Here is a 20,280-nt window from a genome sequence, read left to right on the forward strand (position 1 = left end):
GTATGCAATTATTCCAAAATGCGGAAAAATCCGATATCCAAAATACCTCTGGTCCCAAGCATTTTGGATAAGGGATACTCAACCTGTACTTATTTTTATTACAGGTTCATCTCTTTATGCAGTAATGGCAAGAGCTGTCAAATTTGGTAACAAATATTTTATAAACTGTAATATCACAAATCTATAGCACAATAATTGTTTGTCCATCCATATCTTGAATGCTTCTTCTTCTAAGAAAAATCAAGGCCACAATAAATATATAAATGTTATATCTATTCTGTGGCTCTTAATGGACAACAAGCTAAAAGAACGTCTAGAGTGGGATGGTCTCTGTCTCTCTCTCACTGGCCATTTTCGTCTTTGTCATCTAGAAGACCAATATGTATCAAACCTTAGAGAGACGCAGTGTGGAGATAAAGTACTAACCAATCAGCTTTTAACTGCCATGTTACAGGCTGTGTTTGTAAAATGATAGTTAGGAGCTGACTGTTTGGTTCTTTAGCGCTCTCTCAAGCTTTAATAAATCTTCCCCCAAAACTGAGAGTGAGGGGGACCCAAAGACTCCAGATACAGATTGGTGAAAAATATTGACATTCACAATGTCGACATTACGTCCATGTAGACACTGTAAATGTTGACATAATGACTGCTAAGCACAGATTGGAAGCAGGATGACACTTGCGGAACCTCTGCCTTGGGTATAGGACCTTATGGCAGAATTGTGCGAATACTGGAGAGAGGATAATGTGGCATCCCCTACAAAGCTAATATGCTGAAGCCTTGTGCTTCCAACCTAATGGAGTGGAATGAACCGGTATACTGATAGGGGGCATTTATCTGGGCTAAAGTAGTCTGGCCAAGTGCATAACATACCCACGCAAAACCTTCTACTACTTGGCCACCTCACCCTTCCATGCTTCTCCGAAGTATGCTTGTACGTTGCAGCCAAATGTGCAGTGTCAGAACATCTAGGGAATGAAGCTTTGCCATTTGTGCTGTAGCAGAATTTTACAAATAAGGAAAATATTTGTGTAAATCTGATCCTTTGAAGCCACACTAACCTCATTGAAGGTTGTAGGAAAGAGCAATGCCTTTATGTGGTTTATAGCGACCACAAAAAATTGACCACACAAGAAAATACTTCATGGCTCATTAGAGCTTCAAAGGGGAAGTTTTTGCATGGCAGCAGTTAAAGGTTAATGACAGTAATGGGTGCTGAAATGAAAGATACCGTATTTGCCGGCGTATAAGACGACTGGGCGTATAAGACGACCCCCAACATTTCCACTCAAAATATAGAGTTTGTTATATACTCGCCGTATAAGACTACCCCCTTCCACACACCAAATAAAACGTAAAAGAACATCAGATTTGTGACATACTGTATATTATGACCTGATAAGAGATTTGGATAGGGAGTATTTATCAAGGTATGCATAAGAAGTGGGGAGGGGGCGAGGAGAAAGTTGTAAAATGTATAAAAGTATACCTCTGTGTGCATTTATTGTTACCGGTTTCACATGAGTGCCATTAGTATTAGTGCCATTACAGTACCTGTCATTGTCACCATTGTACGGCCACAACGCGACTGCAGCGCCTCCGGCCAGTCCCTGCATCTCCCTGTAATTGGCACTAGTGACCCGCCGCGGCCGCACTGGATATCGCGCGATACTGGATGGTGAGTAGAATGAGGTGGGCGGGCATCGGGAGGCCACTATGGGCACCGGGTGAGTATCGGAAGGCCACTATGGCAGCTATGTCTATCCCAACTGAAGTGCACCCGGCGTATAAGACGACCCCCCCACTTGGAGGCATGTTTTTCAGGGCAAAAAAGTAGTCTTATACGCCAGCAAATACTGTAGATGTGGGCTACTACTGCAAGGAAGGTCCTAAATTCCATAATAGAAGACATATTACTCTAGATCTTCAGCAAAACAAGTGCCAGACTGGCGTATTGGAGAAATACCAGGATGAGAGAAAAATCAAACTGATGCACATGAATCAGACTCATAGTTTACAGACATTTCTCTTTTATTTTCAAACTGTATTCATATGGCCTTGTTCATAAACCCCCGAGAAATCATTAGAAGATCTTAGCAGCACAACTAATGGTACTGTAAGTTGGGCATCACTGGGATACTGGCTGCCTTCCATTCTTATTTTACAGAGCACAGAGAATAACCACCTGGCATGGGATCCACAACGGACTCTATCCCAAGAGTGTGAGGTTGCTGGAATGAGCAAAGTAAAATGAGAGTTATGGTAGACTTACCATGGTTAACTCTCTTTCTGCGAGGTACATTGGATTCCACAGGGAAACATCGGGGTGTAGAGTGGATCTTGATCCAGAGGCACCAACAGGCCAAAGCTTTAGGTTGTCCCAGGATGCATTGGGGCCTCCTCTATAAACCCTGCCTCCAGGCACTGGAGCACAGTTTCGTTAACCAGTCAAATGCAGGAGCAGGCAAGAGAGAAGGCAGATGTTAGTCACATAGAACCACATTCTCACGACAGGAGAAGGGACCAGCGGCTAATGCCATACAAACCCATAGAAGCTAGGTGCGTCAGGATGGGCGCCCTGTGGAACCCAATGTACCTCGCAGAAAGAGGGTTAACCATGGTAAGTCTACCATAACTCATTTCTGCAGCAGCGTACATAGTGTTCCACAGGGAAACATCGGGGATGTCCTAAAGCAGTTCCTCAAGGGAGGAGACTTGCCTTAGCGGGTATGAAAACCTGGCGTCCAAAGTAAGCATCCTGGAAGGCGGAAGCATCGAAGGCATAGAACCTTATGAACGTGTTCACTGAGGACCACGTAGCTGCCTTGCACAATTGTTCTGCAGACGCGCCACGGCGGGCCGCACAAGAAGGTCCAACAGAGTAGAATGGGCTTTATAGCAGCAAGAGCTGGGAGTCCAGCATGCGCATAAGCTTGTGCCAGCACCATTCTAATCCATCTGGCCAAGGTTTGCTTATTCACAGGCCAGCCACGTTTGTGAAAACCAAACAAGACAAAAAGGGAATCTGACCTCCTGATAGAGGCAGTCCTCTACACACACACACACACACACACACACACACACACACACACACACACACACACACACACACATATATCAACAAATAAAATAACCAGTTGCACTAAAGATAGACTGCCTTAGGCACAATAGTCCTTAGGGGAATTAGTAGCTTTTCCCCAAACACAAGTCCTCTTGCCAGTTGAGAACCAGTAGTTTAACAATGAAAAAAGGGTTGTACGGAGAGCGCTTTTTCTTTTCCATGGTTGGTCTTTTTTCATTGTAAGTCCTGTTTTCATTTTAAGTCCTTTTCCAATGTAAAGATTCCCTATGTAGGTTATATTGGAATATATTAACAGTCTATATATAATTGGATATTTAGAATATTCATGTTTTTAAAAAATCATGTTTAATTGTCCACACTATTTAGTGATAATAGGTATTTCCGATATATTTACCAACACCTTGACCATGTCACTCTAAAAGTCTATCTATATGTTTATATCTGAATCAATTTGTAATATACAAAATAAGTGTGTTATGTGTATCTTTGTTAAAGACACCCCTGAGGAAGTCTGTATAGACGAAACGTGTTGGGTGATTGTCTCAGACTTAGTGGGTGGACAGGCTGTCGTAGGAGCTCCCCCCGGCTGGGGTGGACAGCAAGTCCCAATAAGATCTCATATCCAACGAATGTCAAGATAAATGTAAGAGTCATACAATATTTTTACAAAAAGATTTTTAATAAATTTCGCTAATTTTACAAAGATATGGACTAACGAGTGATTTCGCTGTCTGGGTGACTTTGGTGAGAGGGTTTTTTCCAGAAACATCTACCAATACGTGGATATAGCCAATCTGAAGGAATGCTTGAAAAATCAATGAGACATTTGTTTGAGCGCTCCCCATACAACCCTTTTTATATATATATATATATATATATATGTAATATATACATATACACATATATATACACATATATATACACAGAGAGCCCTTACCGCATTCAAAGACCGCTCTTTGGAGGACAAATCAGAAGAGATAAAGGCCGGAACCACAATCTCTTGGTTAAGGTGAAAAGATGACGCCACCTTAGGTAAATAACCTGGGCAAGCTGAAATATCAGAACGGGTGGCCGACCCCCTTCTAATAGAGGCAATAGCCAGTAAAAACAAGACCTTGGCTGTGAGCCATTATAAGCCCACCGACTCAAGAGGTTCAAATGGAGACTCTTGCAGGGCATTCAGGACAACAGACAGATCTCATGGAGCCACAGGAGGGACATAGGGAGGCTGAATCTTTAAGACAGCCTGAGTGAATGTATGATTTTTCTCTGAAACCAAACTGACAAGGCAGATATATGAAACTTGAGGGAGGCCAGACGAAGGCCTAAATCCAGGTCACATTGTAGAAAAGCCATCATAATTCTCATCAGCACACCAGGTGAAGTAAGAATTCCAGACCCTGTAATAAATCCGGGCAGATGGCAGTTTGCGGGCTTTCAACATAGTTTGGATGACCGCCTCAAAGAATCCTTTGGCCCTCAGGAGTGATGCTTCAAGAGCCACGCCATCAAAGCCAGTCTTGCCAGGTATGGATAAAGACAAGGGCCCTGTACGAGGAGGTCTGGGCGCTGAGGAAGTAGAAGGGGACGCTCTGTTGATAGACCCTGCAGGTCTGAGCACCAATGTCGTCTGGGCCACGCTGGAGTGACTAGAAGTAGTATTCCTCCTTCTTGTTTGAAGTTCCGCAGAACCCTGGGCAGGAGTGACACTGGAGGGAACACTTAGGGTAGCCGAAAGTTCCATGGAATTGTTAGAGCGTCCACGAACGATGCTTGAGGATCCCTGGTCCTTGATCCGAAGACCGGAACCTTGTGATTGTGTCGAGACGCTATCAGGGCTACATCTGATAGGCCCCACTTGTCCACTAGGAGTTGAAAGACTTTCGGATGAAGACTCCACTCTCCGGCGTGCACGTCCTGGCAACTGAGGAAGTCTGCTTACCAGTTTAGGACGCCCAGAATGAACACTACTGATATTGCTGGCAGATGGCGTTGTGCCCAACGCAGGATTTTTGACACTTCCATCATAGCCATGCTGATTCGAGTGCCGCCTTGATGGTTTATGTATGCCACCGTGGTGGCATTGTCTGAACGTACTTGAACCGGCCTGTTCTGTACCAGAGGCAGAGCGAGAGTCAATGCAGTCAACACCGCCCGCAACTACAGAATGTTTATTGGGAGGAGTGATTCCTCCTTGGTCCATCGACCCTGAAAAATAGGATTTTAATTACCTACTGGTAAATCCTTTTCTTGTAGTCCGTAGAGGATGCTGGGGTCCATATTAGTACCATGGGTATAGACGGGTCCACTAGGAGCCATGGGCACTTTAAGAGTTTGACAGTGTTGACTGGCTCCTCCCTCTATGCCCCTTCTACCAGACTCAGTATAGAAATGTGCCCGAGGAGACAGACAACTCAGAGAGAAGGAATTTACACAGATAGTGGTGAGATTCACACCAACTCACATAAACAAGGCAAACCAATCTTATCAGCTTGAAAACTCAGCAACAGCTGAAGAACCATACTTAACCAAGTAACACAGAACTCAACTAAGGACAAAGCAGTACTGAACCAAATAACTGCAGGAGAACAAAGTGCTGGGTGGGCACCCAGCATCCTCTACGGACTACGAGAAAAGGATTTACCGGCAGGTAACTAAAATCATATTTTCTCTAATGTCCTAGAGGATGCTGTGGTCTATATTAGTACCATGGGGATGTACCAAAGCTCCCAGAACTGGAGGGAGAGTGCGGAGGCTCCTGCAGAACTGATTGACCAAACTTTAGGTCCTCAGAGGCCAAAGTATCGAACTTGTAGAACCTAGCAAACGTGTTCGACACAGACCAAGTAGTTGCTCGGCAAAGCTGTAAAGCCGACACCCCCCAGGCAGCCGCCCAGGAAGAACCCACCTTACGAGTAGAGTGGGCCTTAACAGATTTCGGACACGGCAATCCTGCCGTAGAATAAGCATGCTGGATAGTGAACCTGATCCAGCGAGAAATCGCCTGTTTAGAAGCAGGACACCCAATTTTCTTCGGATCATACAGGACAAACAGAGTCCGATTTCCTGTGACGAGCAGTCCTCTTCACATAGATCTTCAGAGCCCTTACAACATCCAAGGACTTTGATGGAATTGAGGAGTCAGTAGCAACTGGTTGGTTGGTACGAAAGGTCGACACAACCTTTGGAAGGAACTGCTGACGCGTCCTGAGCTCAGCTCTGTCTACATGGAAAATTAAGTAGGGGCTTTTACAAGATAAAGCCCCCAATTCCGACACACGTCTAGCAGAAGCTAAGGCCAACAATGTAACAGACTTCTAAACTTGACCTCAACCTCCTGTAAAGGCTCGAACCAATCCGATTGCAGGAACTGCAACATCACGTTAAGATCCCAGGGTGCCGTAGGAGGCACAAAGGGAAGCTGGATGTGCAGAACCCCTTTCAAGAAAGTCTGAACCTCAGGGAGGGAAGCCAGTTGTTTCTGAAAGAAAATGGACAAGGCCTTAATCTGGACCTTTATGGATCCCAAACGCAGGCCTACATCCACACCTGCTTGCAGGAAGAGGAGAAACCGTCATAGTTGAAACTCCACCGTAGGAAACTTCTTTGATTCACACCAAGACACATACTTTTTCCAAATGCGATGGTAATGCTTTGACGATACTCCTTTTCTAGCCAGTATCAGGGTAGGGTGACCTTGTTTGGAAAGCCCTTCCTAGCTAAGATCTGGTGCTCAACCTCCATGCCATCAAACGTAGCCGTGGTAAGTCTTGATAAGCGAACGGCCCCTGTAGCAGAAGGTCCTCGCGAAGAGGAAGAGGCCTCGGCTTTTCCAGCAGTAATGCCAGAAGATCCGCGTACCAAGCCCTTCTCGGCCAGTCCGGAGCAGTGAGGATTGCCTGAACTCTTGTTCTCTTTATGAGCTTTAGAATCCTTGGAATGAGTGGAAGTGGAGGGAACACGTACACTGACTTGAATACCCACGGAGTTACCAGGGCGTCCACCGCCACTCGACCTGGAACAGTACCTCAGAAGTTTCTTGTTGAGACGGGAAGCCATCATGTCTATTTGAGGTACACCCCAAAGAGTTGTAACTTCCATGAACACCTCCAGATGGAGACCCCACTCTCCTGGATGGAGATCGTGTTTGCTGAGGAAGTACGCTTCCCAGTTGTCCACTCCCGGAATGAAAATTGCTGACATTGTAGCTCTGCTCTTCGTTCCGCCCTGTTGGTTTATGTAGGCCACTGTTGTTACATTGTCCGACTGTACTTGAATGGCCTGATCTTGTAGAAGGTGTGCCGCTTGTAGAAGACCGTTGTACACGGCTCTTAGTTCCCGGATCTTTATTGGAAGAATGGATTCTAGATTTGACCACCTTCCTTGGAAGGTTTCCCCTTTGGTGACTGCGCCCCACCCTCTGAGACTTGCATTCGTGGTTAGAAGGATCCAGTTTTGAATCCCGAACCTGCGTCCCTCAAGAAGGTGAGGCAGCTGTAGCCACCACAGGAAATCCTGGCTTTCGGCAACAGACGCATCATCTGGTGCATGTGTAGGTGAGATCCCGACCACTTGTCCAGTAGATCCAGTTGGAAGGACCGTGCATGAAATCTTCCGTACTGTAGAGCCTCGTAGGAGGCAAATATCTTCCCCACAAGGCGAATGCACTGATAAACCGATACCCGGGCAGGTCTCAAGACATCCCGAACCATCGTTTGTTTCACCTACGCTTTTTCCACCGGTAGAATTACCCTCTGCACTTCCGTGTCGAGGATCATCCCTAGGAAAGACAATCTCCTTGCCGGCGCCAAATGTGACTTTGGAAGATTCAGGATCCATCCGTGTTCCCTGAGCAGTCGAGTCGTGAGAGCAATGGACTGCAACAACCTCTCCCTGGAAGATGCCTTTATCAGCAGATCGTCCAGATACAGAATTAGATTCACCCCCTGCTTGCGGAGGAGAATCATCATCTTTGCCATTACCTTGGTGAACACCGGCGGTGCTGTGGAGAGGCCAAATGGCAGCGCCTGGAACTGATAGTGACAGTCCAACAGAACAAATCTGAGATAAGTCTGGTGTGGCGGCCAAATCGGAATGTGGAGGTACGCATCCTTGATATCTAGAGATACCACAAACTCTCCCTCCTCCAACCCTGAGATCACCACTATCAGAGACTCCATGTTGAACTTGAATTCCCTTAGATAAGGGTTTAACGACTTTAGGTTCAAAATTGGCCTGACCGAACCATCCGGTTTCGGTACCACGAATAGGTTTGAATAATAACCCTTGTTTAGCAGATGAGGTGGAACTGGGACAATGACATCTGACCTTTCTTATTTTTGAATGGCTTCCTGAAGGATAGCCCTGTATGTAAGTAAAGCTGGCAAGCCTGATTTGAAGAATCTGTGAGGTGGGAGCTCTTGAAACTCCAGCCTGTACCCCTGGGACACAATATCCTGCACCCAGGGCTCCAGTCCGGATGACACCCAGACGTGACTGAAACGTCGGAGTCTCGCTCCCACCAGCCCGTTCTCCAGGCAGTGAGGTTCACTGTCATGCTGAGGATTTTGAGGAAACAGAGGCAGGCTTCTGTTCCTGGGAATCTGCGGGTGCAGGTCTTTTGGATTTTGCTCAACCACCTCTGAATAAAGTGGTAGGAGGTTTGGACTTTCTAGCCTTTGCTTCCGAGGAACGTTATGGTATGAAACATGGGTTGCATTGGAGGACCCTCCAATTCTTTTGAGTAAACCTGCGTAACGGTTTTTGGCTTTGATTATTGATACATATGGAATGTATTGTATAATGTTGAAAATATTACGTAAATTGTCCTGCCTATGATACTGACAGACTATACGGTTCAAAAAATTGTACACAATGCAACTGATTCATATTTTTTGTATGTTTATTGAAGTTTCAATAAAAGAAATTATATATATATATATATATATATATATATATATAAAGTTTAGGAAGCTGTCCTAAGTGGATTTATAACTGTACTATGCAAAGTACTTTAAGTGATTGAGTGTGGTTTACTGATCTTACATTTGTTAGATTTGATTAACACCATTTGCTGAAGGTGGAGGGTTGCTGTGTGGGGGAGGGGGTTGTAATCAGGATGAACATGTGTTTATAGGCTTATTTATTCAGTATAGGTCAGGACGCCAGTCCTTTAGGACACTGCAGTGCCTAGTATACGAAGTGACTAGTTATAAAGTGGCAGCTAAAATTAATAGCAGTGTTATACCTGTGTTAAAACCGGAGGAAAACAGAAGCCAAACAAACCAACAATATAACAGAAGGACGGCGTTGCAACCACAAAACTCAGGATCATTATGTGACCTCTCCTCACTTCTACCAGGAGAACTCCAGGACCAGGCTTACCACCTCTCCGGCTGAGAACATCAAGTCTGCCCCTGGGCCTAACCCTCAAGATGAGCAGGGAACTGTGGTGGGAGAGCACCAGGACCAGGCTCAGCAGGGACATCTCCATCGGTCCTGAGTGTGCTCCCCACATTCTCATACCCACCCGTACTATGGTCTTATTAAAATAATGTTATCCCAATTTCCTTCTGCCACTGGTTACCTGCAATTGTCTTTTTCCCAATTGTTCCCCCCCCCCCCTCATCTTCTTCCCCACTGTGTGCTTTTCCTGTAATGTTTACCTCCACTGATTGCACACCGTGCCATTGCGCCCTAAATACAGGGTACATCTTACTACTACACACGTGTCAGTTTTCCCATATGTGCACTGGGCCCTTGTATGGCTCACCTCCCACAGTGTAACCTTCAAAGTGCGGCCAACATGGCTGCCTCATCTGGTATGCTTGTGGATGGGATGAAAAATATACGGACCTGGTGGTTTTGTTGGAACCCTACTCTGAACTTTAGGACTATGAAATCACCCCCATTTTGTGTCATCTCTTCTAGGGGTAAACTATTCCACCATGGGTAATCCTATGCAGTGTGCCCCCAAGATGGCTGCCACACCTGGTACCTTGTAAGGGTGGAATACACAACCCTTGGACGTTATTACCCAAAATGCCTACACCAATCATGCATTATGCTTTCTGTGTGCTTAAGGTTTTCTTTTATGTCTGTGTGGCTTATCTATTGCTGTATTACCTAAATCTTCTGTATTATGTGCATTGTTTTTGATGTCTGTAAAGCGCCTTTAGTCCTGTTGGAGAAATGCTATATACATATATACATAAAATTATTATTATTATAAGCTTCCAATGTAAATGGCACTATAAAAAAAATGGAGCATTCTTGCTGGAAGGGGTTTTCAATAGGCACAGGAGGAACCTAACCTTTGTTATGTAAGTGCCCTGCCTCCTGCAGTGGTGCTGAAGCCTCACTAATAATCTATGTTCCCCCGATGGCCAACAGATAAACTTCAATAACTACAGGGTTCCTACATGGCAGCAGAAAGAAATACATTGTGAAATAATGTCCACACACAATATGAAATCACAAAAGTACTAAGGCAGTTCTACAAGATCAGACTGAATTTCCTGAATCCAGTACTTATAATGTGCTAGGGCAGGAGCCATGTAAAAGACTGAAACTCACCTCCCACCACCCAAGAACAGGAGACCCAGTGCCATGTGGTGAGCCAGGTGAAATCCATAGTTCATCTCCCCACCAGTCTTCTTGTGCATGAACCGACATAACTGGAGAACTCTCAGATTGCCGGAGCCCGCCATCACCATAGACAGGGATAACAGCACCACACTCAAACATGTCTCAAGGTTATAATGACCTGTCTTGAAGAGAGGATGATATAAGAGAATACATTGTCCTCAATCTGTATGCCAAATCATTACAGGAAAAAAAAAAGATAACTTTGTAAAACATCAAAAGCAAAATGTGTCATCAAGGGTTGTTGCCATACAACATATTAGTCCTAACCAGCAATCTAGGCATGTTGATCACCAAACAGTAGCTGCAGCACAAAATAATACGTGACATTAGCAGCAGCTTCATATAAACATAATAAAGGTTATCCATCACTGTCGTCCAACTTAACACATTCATAGCTACTAATTCTCACCCAACTACAGTACATAATATTGGTTTGTTCCAGTCACATGACGTTCCTGATGAAGATAACAACTTACTGTGGTACCAGCTTGTCCAGACAAACATTCAAAGTCTTTCGCAAATTTACACTGGGAAAAGAAATAAACATCAGATAAGAGCACATTCGTGAGGAGCCTCCATTCTGATGGCTGTAAATAATGTTCTTACCAAGCAATTAAAAGCAGCCAAGTTTGCAGATCCAGCAAATCGGAATCCCAAGGCCAAGCAAGCTCCAGCAATTATGTAAACATGAGCTTGTCTGCAACAAGACATATAGAAATGCATTACCTAGAGAGAAGTGGGACTACAAGGCAAAGACTGATGCCTCACTTACTCAAAACACGGAAGACCAGCAACAAACTATGGCTGTGCAGATCATACACAAAAAATACAAGGGTGGACATATTAAAACAAGTGCAAACTGACTTTTATGGGTTTTTGTAACTTTTTGTTGAAAAATGTACTGTATCCAAAAGCAGCAATTATATCCAACCATCAATTTCAGTTTAGAAAATAATAGTTAATAACCTATTGGCAGCAAAGAATTATAGCACCATGTATATTGCTCTTCAGTGATGTTCCAAAAGTTTCTAATGTATTCTGTTATTATTCATCACCTTCCTTTGTACTTTACATTTTTGTAGGTGAATCCAAATTACTTTGTATATATTCATATCATCAGAATTTGCTATGCCTTAGTTAAAACAATAAATAACATTATAATAGGACTGAACTAAACTCAGAAAGTGTGTAAAAAAAACAACAACAAAAAACCCGCCCAAATAATAGCAAAATAGTGAATGCAGATCCTAACAAAGACCTTAGAATCTCCCCAGACTATAACATCTAGTTTAACAGAATACGCATTTATAACTGCGCTTGGCTGTCTTGCTTTTCATTCTATTTTATTTGAATTGTTTAGACTGATTTTGTTAATTACAAGCAGGCATATAATCAATAAATCAAAATATTTCCTTGCATATTTGGATTGTGACGGATTTGAAATGACCCCAATGATTAAATGGTGATGATAGTTCTGAATTTCTCAAGAACTGCTCAAGATACTTACGCCAGAGTTTCCAGGTTTAAATCCTCAGATACAGGTTGCTCTGCAGCATGAAGTGAAACACTATTGGCTGTGATGATCTACAAAATAAACTCATTTACTTCAACAAGTGCATGTAAAGCTCAAATTTAAGGGATGTTCAATCATTAACCACACCAAAAACAGATTACAGCTTCACAATAACAATAATCTGACAAACTAGTAACTATGAAATAAAACTTGGCAAAATGTACCATTCTGTGACCACTGTGTAAGAAAATGTCTTCGAGTACATTGTTACATTTCCGTACGGTATAGTGGTGGATGAAGTATTTAAAAACTCTTGTCAGCAGCCCTGCACAATGGGAAGCATGCCAGTGCTGTAAGGATGATGACCTCCTCCCCCCAGGGGCACAGCACTAGGGATGGCTGTTGTGCAAAGGACAGCCCCTCAACTGCACCCCTCTACCTAGTGCATGGCTGCTATGACAGCTGTGGCTTTGTTGCAAAGTCCGATGCTGGTAGGCTTAAAATAGGATTTTGGTACTTACCAGGTAAATCCTTTCTTTGAATCCATAGGGGGCACTGGAGAACTCTTGGGATATGGACGGCTTCCGCAGGAACAGGGCACTGAATATTTAAATTTAGAACTCTCCACCCCTCCATATCCCAGAGTACCTCAGTGTTTTTTACTGAGCCGAACAGGAGCTATAGAGAGGTTGACAATGGAGAATTACATATAACATAACGGACAACAATAAAGTTGACACATAACGTTACTGACAACTAAACAGTTGACACCATAACTGATAGAACTTGAAACTTTGAACCAGTCGGTGAGAATGTGTTACCATAAGATCCCCTGAACTTACCACAAAACAGGTAAAACTGCTCTGGGTGGGCATCCAGTGCCCCCTATGGATTCAAAGAAAAGGATTTACCTGGTAAGTACCAAAATCCTATTTTCTTTTTCATCCACTAGGGGTCACTGGAGTACTCTTGGGACGTACCAAAGCTTCCCCCGTGGGCGGGAGAGCTGTTTGGCACCTGTAACACTAGGCGGCCAAAGCTAGATGCTGATGCCGCAAACGTATCAAACTTGTAAAAGCGCACAAACGTGTGCACTGATGACCATGTAGCCGCACGGCAAAGCTGCGTCGTAGAAGCCCCATGACCAGCTGCCCATGAAGTTCCCACAGAACGCATGGAATGAGCTGTTACTAATGTAGGCGGCTGTAACCTAGCATGAAGGTAAGCCTGACGTATAGTCAGTTTAATCCATCTGGATAAGGTCTGCTTAGAAGCTGGCCAACCCATCTTGGCAGCATCATAGAGAACAAACAACGTATCCGTCTTACGAACTGTAGACGTTCGTGATACATAAACGCGTAATGCGCGTACCACATCCAAAGTTCCAGAATGTCCTGTTAACACAGGAACTACTATTGGTTGATTGATGTGAAAAGATGACACTACCTTTGGTAAGAAAGCGGGATTCGTCCGAAGTTCCACTCTGTCATCATGAAACACCAAATACGGTAGCTTGCATGACAAGGCACCCAAATCTGAAACACGCCTTGCTGAAGCTAAGGCTAGGAGAAAAGTTGTTTTCCAAGTGTGAAACTTAATATCCACCTGTTGTAAGGGTTCAAAATATGAAGACTGTAAGAAATCTAAAACCAGATTCAAGTCCCATGGCGCTGTAGGTGGAATGAATGGAGGCTATACTCTGAGGACACCTTGCAGAAAAGTATGTACAGACGGCAATAAAGCCAATCTTCTTTGAAAGTAAATTGACAAAGCAGATACCTGCACCTTTAGTGTAGATAAACGCAGTCCTCCATCTAACCCAGTCTATAGAAATAGCAAAAGACGGGATAACTTGAAAGATGATGTCGGAAACTTCCGAGCTTCACACCAACCTATATAGGCACGCCAAATTCTGTAATAATGAGCTGCCGTAACTGGCTTCCTAGCTTGTAACATGGTTGGTATAACCGATTCTGGAATACCCTCTCTTCTTAAGAGGGCGGTATCAACAGCCACCCCGTCAAACGCAGCCGCGCTAAATCAGGGTCAAGAAATGGACCCTGTTGTAACAGGTCCGGACGTAGTGGGAGCGGCCAAGGATCGTCTGCGAGTAGTCCGCGTAGATCCGAGAACCAAGCTCTCTGAGGCCAATGAGGCGCCACTAGTATGACTGTGGCGGACTCTCTTTTGATCCGTTTTAGCAACAGAGGAAGCAGCGGAAACGGTGGAAACAGATACACGAGGCTGTAAGGCCACGCGATTGTGAGAGCATCCACCGCCACTGCCTTTGGATCTCGCGTTCTGGACACATACTGGGGGGTTTGGTGATTGTGGCGAGATGCCATCAGATCCACTTGTGGGTAACCCCACCTCTGGACCAACATGTGAAACACTTCTGGATTTAATGCCCATTCTCCTGGATGAAAATCCCGACGGCTGAGATAATCCGCCTCCCAGTTGTCCACTCCCGGAATGAACACTGCCGACAATATCACTTAGTGATGCTCGGCCCAATTGAGGATTCGAGCTACTTCCCGCATTGCCATGCGGCTTCTCGTTCCTCCTTGCTTGTTGATGTATGCGACAGCCGTCGCGTTGTCTGACTGCACCTGGACAGTCTGAGACCGAAGCATGTGCACTGCTTGTTGTAGCGCATTGTAAATTGCCCGGAGTTCCAGGACATTTATAGACAGCAATCTTTCGTGATCCGCCCAGAGACCCTGGAGCTGACAATTTTGAACTACAGCTCCCCAACCTCTGAGACTCGCGTCCGTCGTTAGAATTATCCAATTCCAGGCGCCGAACCTTTTCCCTGCGGTTAGATTGTGTACTTTGAGCCACCAGAGTAGAGATACCCTGGCCCGTGGCGACAACCTCACCCTGTGGTGAATCTGTAGATGCGAGCCCGACCACTGTGCGAGCACATCCAGTTGAAAAGGACGTGAGTGAAATCTTCCGAACTGAAGCGCTTCGAAAGCCGCCACCATTGTGCCTAAGAGGCGAATGCACAAATGTACCGAGACTGTGCGTGGCTTGAGCACTAATTGTACCAGATGACGAATAATCTGTACTTTCTGTTCTGGCAGGAAAATTCTTTGATTTACCGTATCGAGAATCATACCTAGGAATTGAAGTCGTTGAGACGGAATTAGATGTGATTTCTTGAAGTTGACAATCCAACCGTGCTGAACTAGTACATTGTACGTTAGCAACGCATGTTGGAGGAGCATCTGTTGAGACGGAGCTTTGATGAGCAGATCGTCCAAGTACGGAACTATTATCACTCCCAGGGATCTGAGATGAGCTATCATCACAGACATCACTTTGGTGAATACCCGAGGCGCTGACAAGAGGCCAAACGGTAGAGCCTGAAACTGGTAATGGTTCTGCCGTATCGCAAAACGCAAGAACCTCTGATGAGGTGGCCAAATCAGAATGTGTAAGTACGCATCCTTGAGATCTAGCGCAATCATGAATTCCTGTGGTTCTAAACCTGCAATTACTGACCGCAGAGATTCCATCTTGAATCTGTAGTAAGTGACATACTGATTGAGACCCTTTAGGTTCAATATTGGCCTGACGGAGCCATCCGGCTTTGGTACCACAAACAGACTGGAATAATAACCCTGACCTTGTTGTTGTGCAGGGACCGGAATCAAAACTGCTGAATCCAGCAGGGACTGAATGGCAATTTGCAGAACCGCCCTCTTGTCGTCCGACAGAGGCAGTCCTGTCTTGAAAAACCGCAGTGGCGGGAGACAGTCGAACTCTATTTTGTAACCTTTTAACACTAAATTGCGGATCCACCCATCTGTGGATGTCTGGAACCACGCCAAATGGAACGTCTGAAGGCGTGCTCCCACAATTGGAGATCCGAGATGGGCTGGGAGCCCGTCATGCCACTGGCTTGTCGGTGACCGTAGCGTCCTGACGACTGGTGTTGGTTTGTTGGAAACCACGTCCCCGACCTCGTCTACCAGGCGTGGCTGTTCCTCTACCACGGCCCCGAAAGGGCTGAGGTCTAAAGGATTTGAATGCCGGACCAGAGTATTTCCGTCTTGGTACCGTCGGAGGCAATAGTAAGAAAACAGACTTTCCTCCCGTAGCCTCAGAAATCCATTTGTCCAATTCAGTACCAAACAACTTCTCGCCACCGTAAGGTAACGCCTTTATACCTCTTTTGACCTCTGATACCGCTTGCCAAGAACGCAGCCAGAGTGCTCGTCGTACTGTAACTAGCGACGATGAAATGCGAGAAGTGAGCTGACAGACGTCAGTAGAAGCTGTACATAGATACTCAGCAGCTTCACAGATTTGATCAGCAAGAAGTATAAGGTGATCGTCATGTAGGGCAGACTTGAGTTCTGTTATCCATACAATTAGCGCCTTAGTGTCTCAAATGCCAACCAACCCAGGTCTAAGCAACACTCCTGCTGCTATATACATGGACTTTAGCATAGCTTCTATTTTACGGTCTGAAGGGTCTTTAAGCGTAGTAGCCGTTGGTACTGGTATGGTTAATTTTTTTGTAAGTTTTCACACAGACGAATCCACCATTGGCGGATTCTCCCATGTACATGTCACAGACTCTGGAAACGGGTAACTAGACTTAAATCTGCGAGGTATAGAAAACCGTTTATCTGGATTCTTCCGTGTTTCTACTAACATCTTATTAAGAGATTCCGAAACAGGAAAACACATTGGAGATCTCTTTCGTTTAGTAAAGACGACCTCATCATTTGTCAGAGGCTCCTCAGTTTCTGTAAACTTCAGAGACTGACGCACCGCTCTGATGAGATTATCAATGCCTGGGCTGTCAAAATCTTCACTATCTGACTCTACTTCGCCCTCCTCACCCTCATCTTGCGCAGTGAGGGCTGGCATAGAATCGTCAGAAAGCAACATAGCAGAAACTGGTAAATCTTAAGAAAAAATAAGATTTTACTTACCGATAAATCTATTTCTCGTAGTCCGTAGTGGATGCTGGGGACTCCGTCAGGACCATGGGGATTAGCGGCTCCGCAGGAGACAGGGCACAAAAATAAAGCTTTAGGATCAGGTGGTGTGCACTGGCTCCTCCCCCTATGACCCTCCTCCAAGCCTCAGTTAGGATACTGTGCCCGGACGAGCGTACACAATAAGGAAGGATTTTGAATCCCGGGTAAGACTCATACCAGCCACACCAATCACACCGTACAACTTGTGATCTGAACCCAGTTAACAGTATGACAACGTAGGAGCCTCTGAACAGACGGCTCACAACAAGAACAACCCGATTTTTTTGTAACAATAACTATGTACAAGTATTGCAGACAATCCGCACTTGGGATGGGCGCCCAGCATCCACTACGGACTACGAGAAATAGATTTATCGGTAAGTAAAATCTTATTTTCTCTAACGTCCTAGTGGATGCTGGGGACTCCGTCAGGACCATGGGGATTATACCAAAGCTCCCAAACGGGCGGGAGAGTGCGGATGACTCTGCAGCACCGAATGAGAGAACTCCAGGTCCTCTTTAGCCAGGGTATCAAATTTGTAGAATTTTACAAACGTGTTCTCCCCCGACCACGTAGCTGCTCGGCAGAGTTGTAATGCCGAGACCCCTCGGGCAGCCGCCCAGGATGAGCCCACCTTCCTTGTGGAATGGGCCTTGACAGATTTAGGCTGTGGCAGGCCTGCCACAGAATGTGCAAGTTGAATTGTGCTACAAATCCAACGAGCAATCGTCTGCTTAGAAGCAGGAGCACCCAGCTTGTTGGGTGCATACAGTATAAACAGCGGGTCAGATTTTCTGACTCCAGCCGTCCTTGAAATATATATTTTCAATGCCCTGACAACGTCCAGCAACTTGGAATCCTCCAAATCGCTAGTAGCCGCAGGCACCACAATAGGCTGGTTCAGGTGAAACGCTGACACCACCTTAGGCAGAAAACGAGGACGCGTCCGCAGTTCTGCCCTGTCCGAATGGAAAATCAGATATGGGCTTTTATACGATAAAGCCGCCAATTCTGACACTCTCCTGGCTGAAGCCAGGGCCAGTAGCATGGTTACTTTCCATGTAAGATATTTCAAATCCGCCGATTTGAGTGGCTCAAACCAATGGGATTTGAGAAAATCCAAAACTACATTAAGGTCCCACGGAGCCACTGGGGGCACAACCGGGGGCTGTATATGTAGTACTCCTTTTACAAAAGTCTGGACTTCAGGAACTGAAGCCAATTCTTTCTGGAAGAAAATCGACAGGGCCGAAATTTGAACCTTAATGGACCCCAACTTGAGGCCCATAGACAATCCTGTTTGCAGGAAATGTAGGAATCGACCCAATTGAAATTCCTCCGTGGGGGCCTTCCTGGCCTCACACCACGCAACATATTTTCTCCAAATGCGGTGATAATGTTGTGCAGTCACCTCCTTCCTGGCTTTAACCAGTGTAGGAATGACCTCTTCTGGAATGCCTTTTTCCCTTAGAATTCGGCGTTCAACCGCCACGCCGTCAAACGCAGCCGCGGTAAGTCTTGGAATAGACACGGTCCCTGCTGAATCAGGTCCCGTCTTAGAGGTAGAGGCCACGGATTTTCCGTGAGCATCTCCTGAAGTTCCGGGTACCAAGTTCTTCTTGGCCAATCCGGAGCCACGAGTATCGTTCTTACTCCCCTTTGCCGTATAATTCTCAGTACTTTGGGTATGAGAGGCAGAGGAGGAAACACATACACTGACTGGAACACCCACGGTGTTACCAGAGCGTCCACAGCTATTGCCTGAGGGTCTCTTGACCTGGCGCAATACCTGTCCAGTTTTTTGTTGAGGCGAGACGCCATCATATCCACCTTTGGTTTTTCCCAACGGTTCACAATCATGTGGAAGACTTCTGGATGAAGTCCCCACTCTCCCGGGTGTAGATCGTGTCTGCTGAGGAAGTCTGCTTCCCAGTTGTCCACTCCCGGAATGAACACTGCTGACAGTGCTATCACATGATCTTCCGCCCAGCGAAGAATCCTTGCAGCTTCTGCCATTGCTCTCCTGCTTCTTGTGCCGCCCTGTCTGTTTACGTGGGCGACTGCCGTGATGTTGTCCGACTGGATCAACACCGGCTGACCCTGAAGCAGGGGTTTTGCCAGGCTTAGAGCATTGTAAATCGCTCTTAGCTCCAGTATATTTATGTGAAGAGACATCTCCAGGCTTGACCATACTCCCTGGAAGTTTCTTCCCTGTGTGACCGCTCCCCAGCCTCTCAGACTGGCATCCGTGGTCACCAGGACCCAGTCCTGTATGCCGAATCTGCGGCCTTCTAACAGATGAGCACTCTGCAACCACCACAGAAGAGACACCCTTGTCCGTGGCGATAAGGTTATCCGCTGATGCATCTGCAGATGCGATCCGGACCATTTGTCCAGCAGATCCCACTGAAAAGTTCGTGCGTGGAATCTGCTGAATGGGATTGCTTCGTAAGAAGCCACCATCTTTCCCAGGACTCTTGTGCATTGATGCACAGACACTTTTCCTGGTTTTAGGAGGTTCCTGACAAGTTCGGATAACTCCTTGGCTTTCTCCTCCGGAAGAAACACCTTTTTCTGAACCGTGTCCAGAATCATTCCCAGGAACAGCAGACGTGTTGTCGGGGTCAACTGAGATTTTGGAAAATTCAGAATCCACCCGTGTTGTTGCAGCACTACTTGGGTTAGTGCTACTCCGTCCTCCAGCTGTTCTCTGGACCTTGCCCTTATCAGGAGATCGTCCAAGTAAGGGATAATTAATACGCCTCTTCTTCGCAGAAGAATCATCATTTCGGCCATTACCTTGGTAAAGACCCGAGGTGCCGTGGACAATCCAAACGGCAGCGTCTGAAACTGATAATGACAGTTTTGCACCACGAACCTGAGGTACCCTTGATGTGAAGGGCAAATTGGGACATGCAGGTAAGCATCTTTTATGTCCAGGGACACCATAAAGTCCCCTTCTTCCAGATTCGCTATCACTGCTCTGAGTGATTCCATCTTGAACTTGAATTTTTGTATGTACAGGTTCAAAGATTTCAGA

General features: G+C 45.6%; 1 protein-coding gene across 3 annotated transcripts in view; it reads right to left on the bottom strand.

The window, feature by feature from the left end:
- Positions 1 to 20,280, bottom strand: part of ANAPC1 (anaphase promoting complex subunit 1) — a 365,074-nt gene that overhangs the window by 111,783 nt on the left and 233,011 nt on the right. For all 3 annotated transcript variants that reach the window (XM_063918099.1, XM_063918098.1, XM_063918100.1), the window contains exons 35-38: positions 12,237 to 12,313; positions 11,336 to 11,426; positions 11,206 to 11,256; positions 10,658 to 10,851 (exon numbers count right to left, since the gene is read on the bottom strand). In XM_063918099.1, the coding sequence (XP_063774169.1) occupies positions 10,658 to 10,851; positions 11,206 to 11,256; positions 11,336 to 11,426; positions 12,237 to 12,313 (413 nt within the window). The remainder of the gene's footprint in view (positions 1 to 10,657; positions 10,852 to 11,205; positions 11,257 to 11,335; positions 11,427 to 12,236; positions 12,314 to 20,280) is intronic.

Source organism: Pseudophryne corroboree, chromosome 4, assembly GCF_028390025.1.
Source record: "Pseudophryne corroboree isolate aPseCor3 chromosome 4, aPseCor3.hap2, whole genome shotgun sequence".
In the NCBI taxonomy this organism is placed as follows: Eukaryota; Metazoa; Chordata; class Amphibia; order Anura; family Myobatrachidae; genus Pseudophryne; species Pseudophryne corroboree.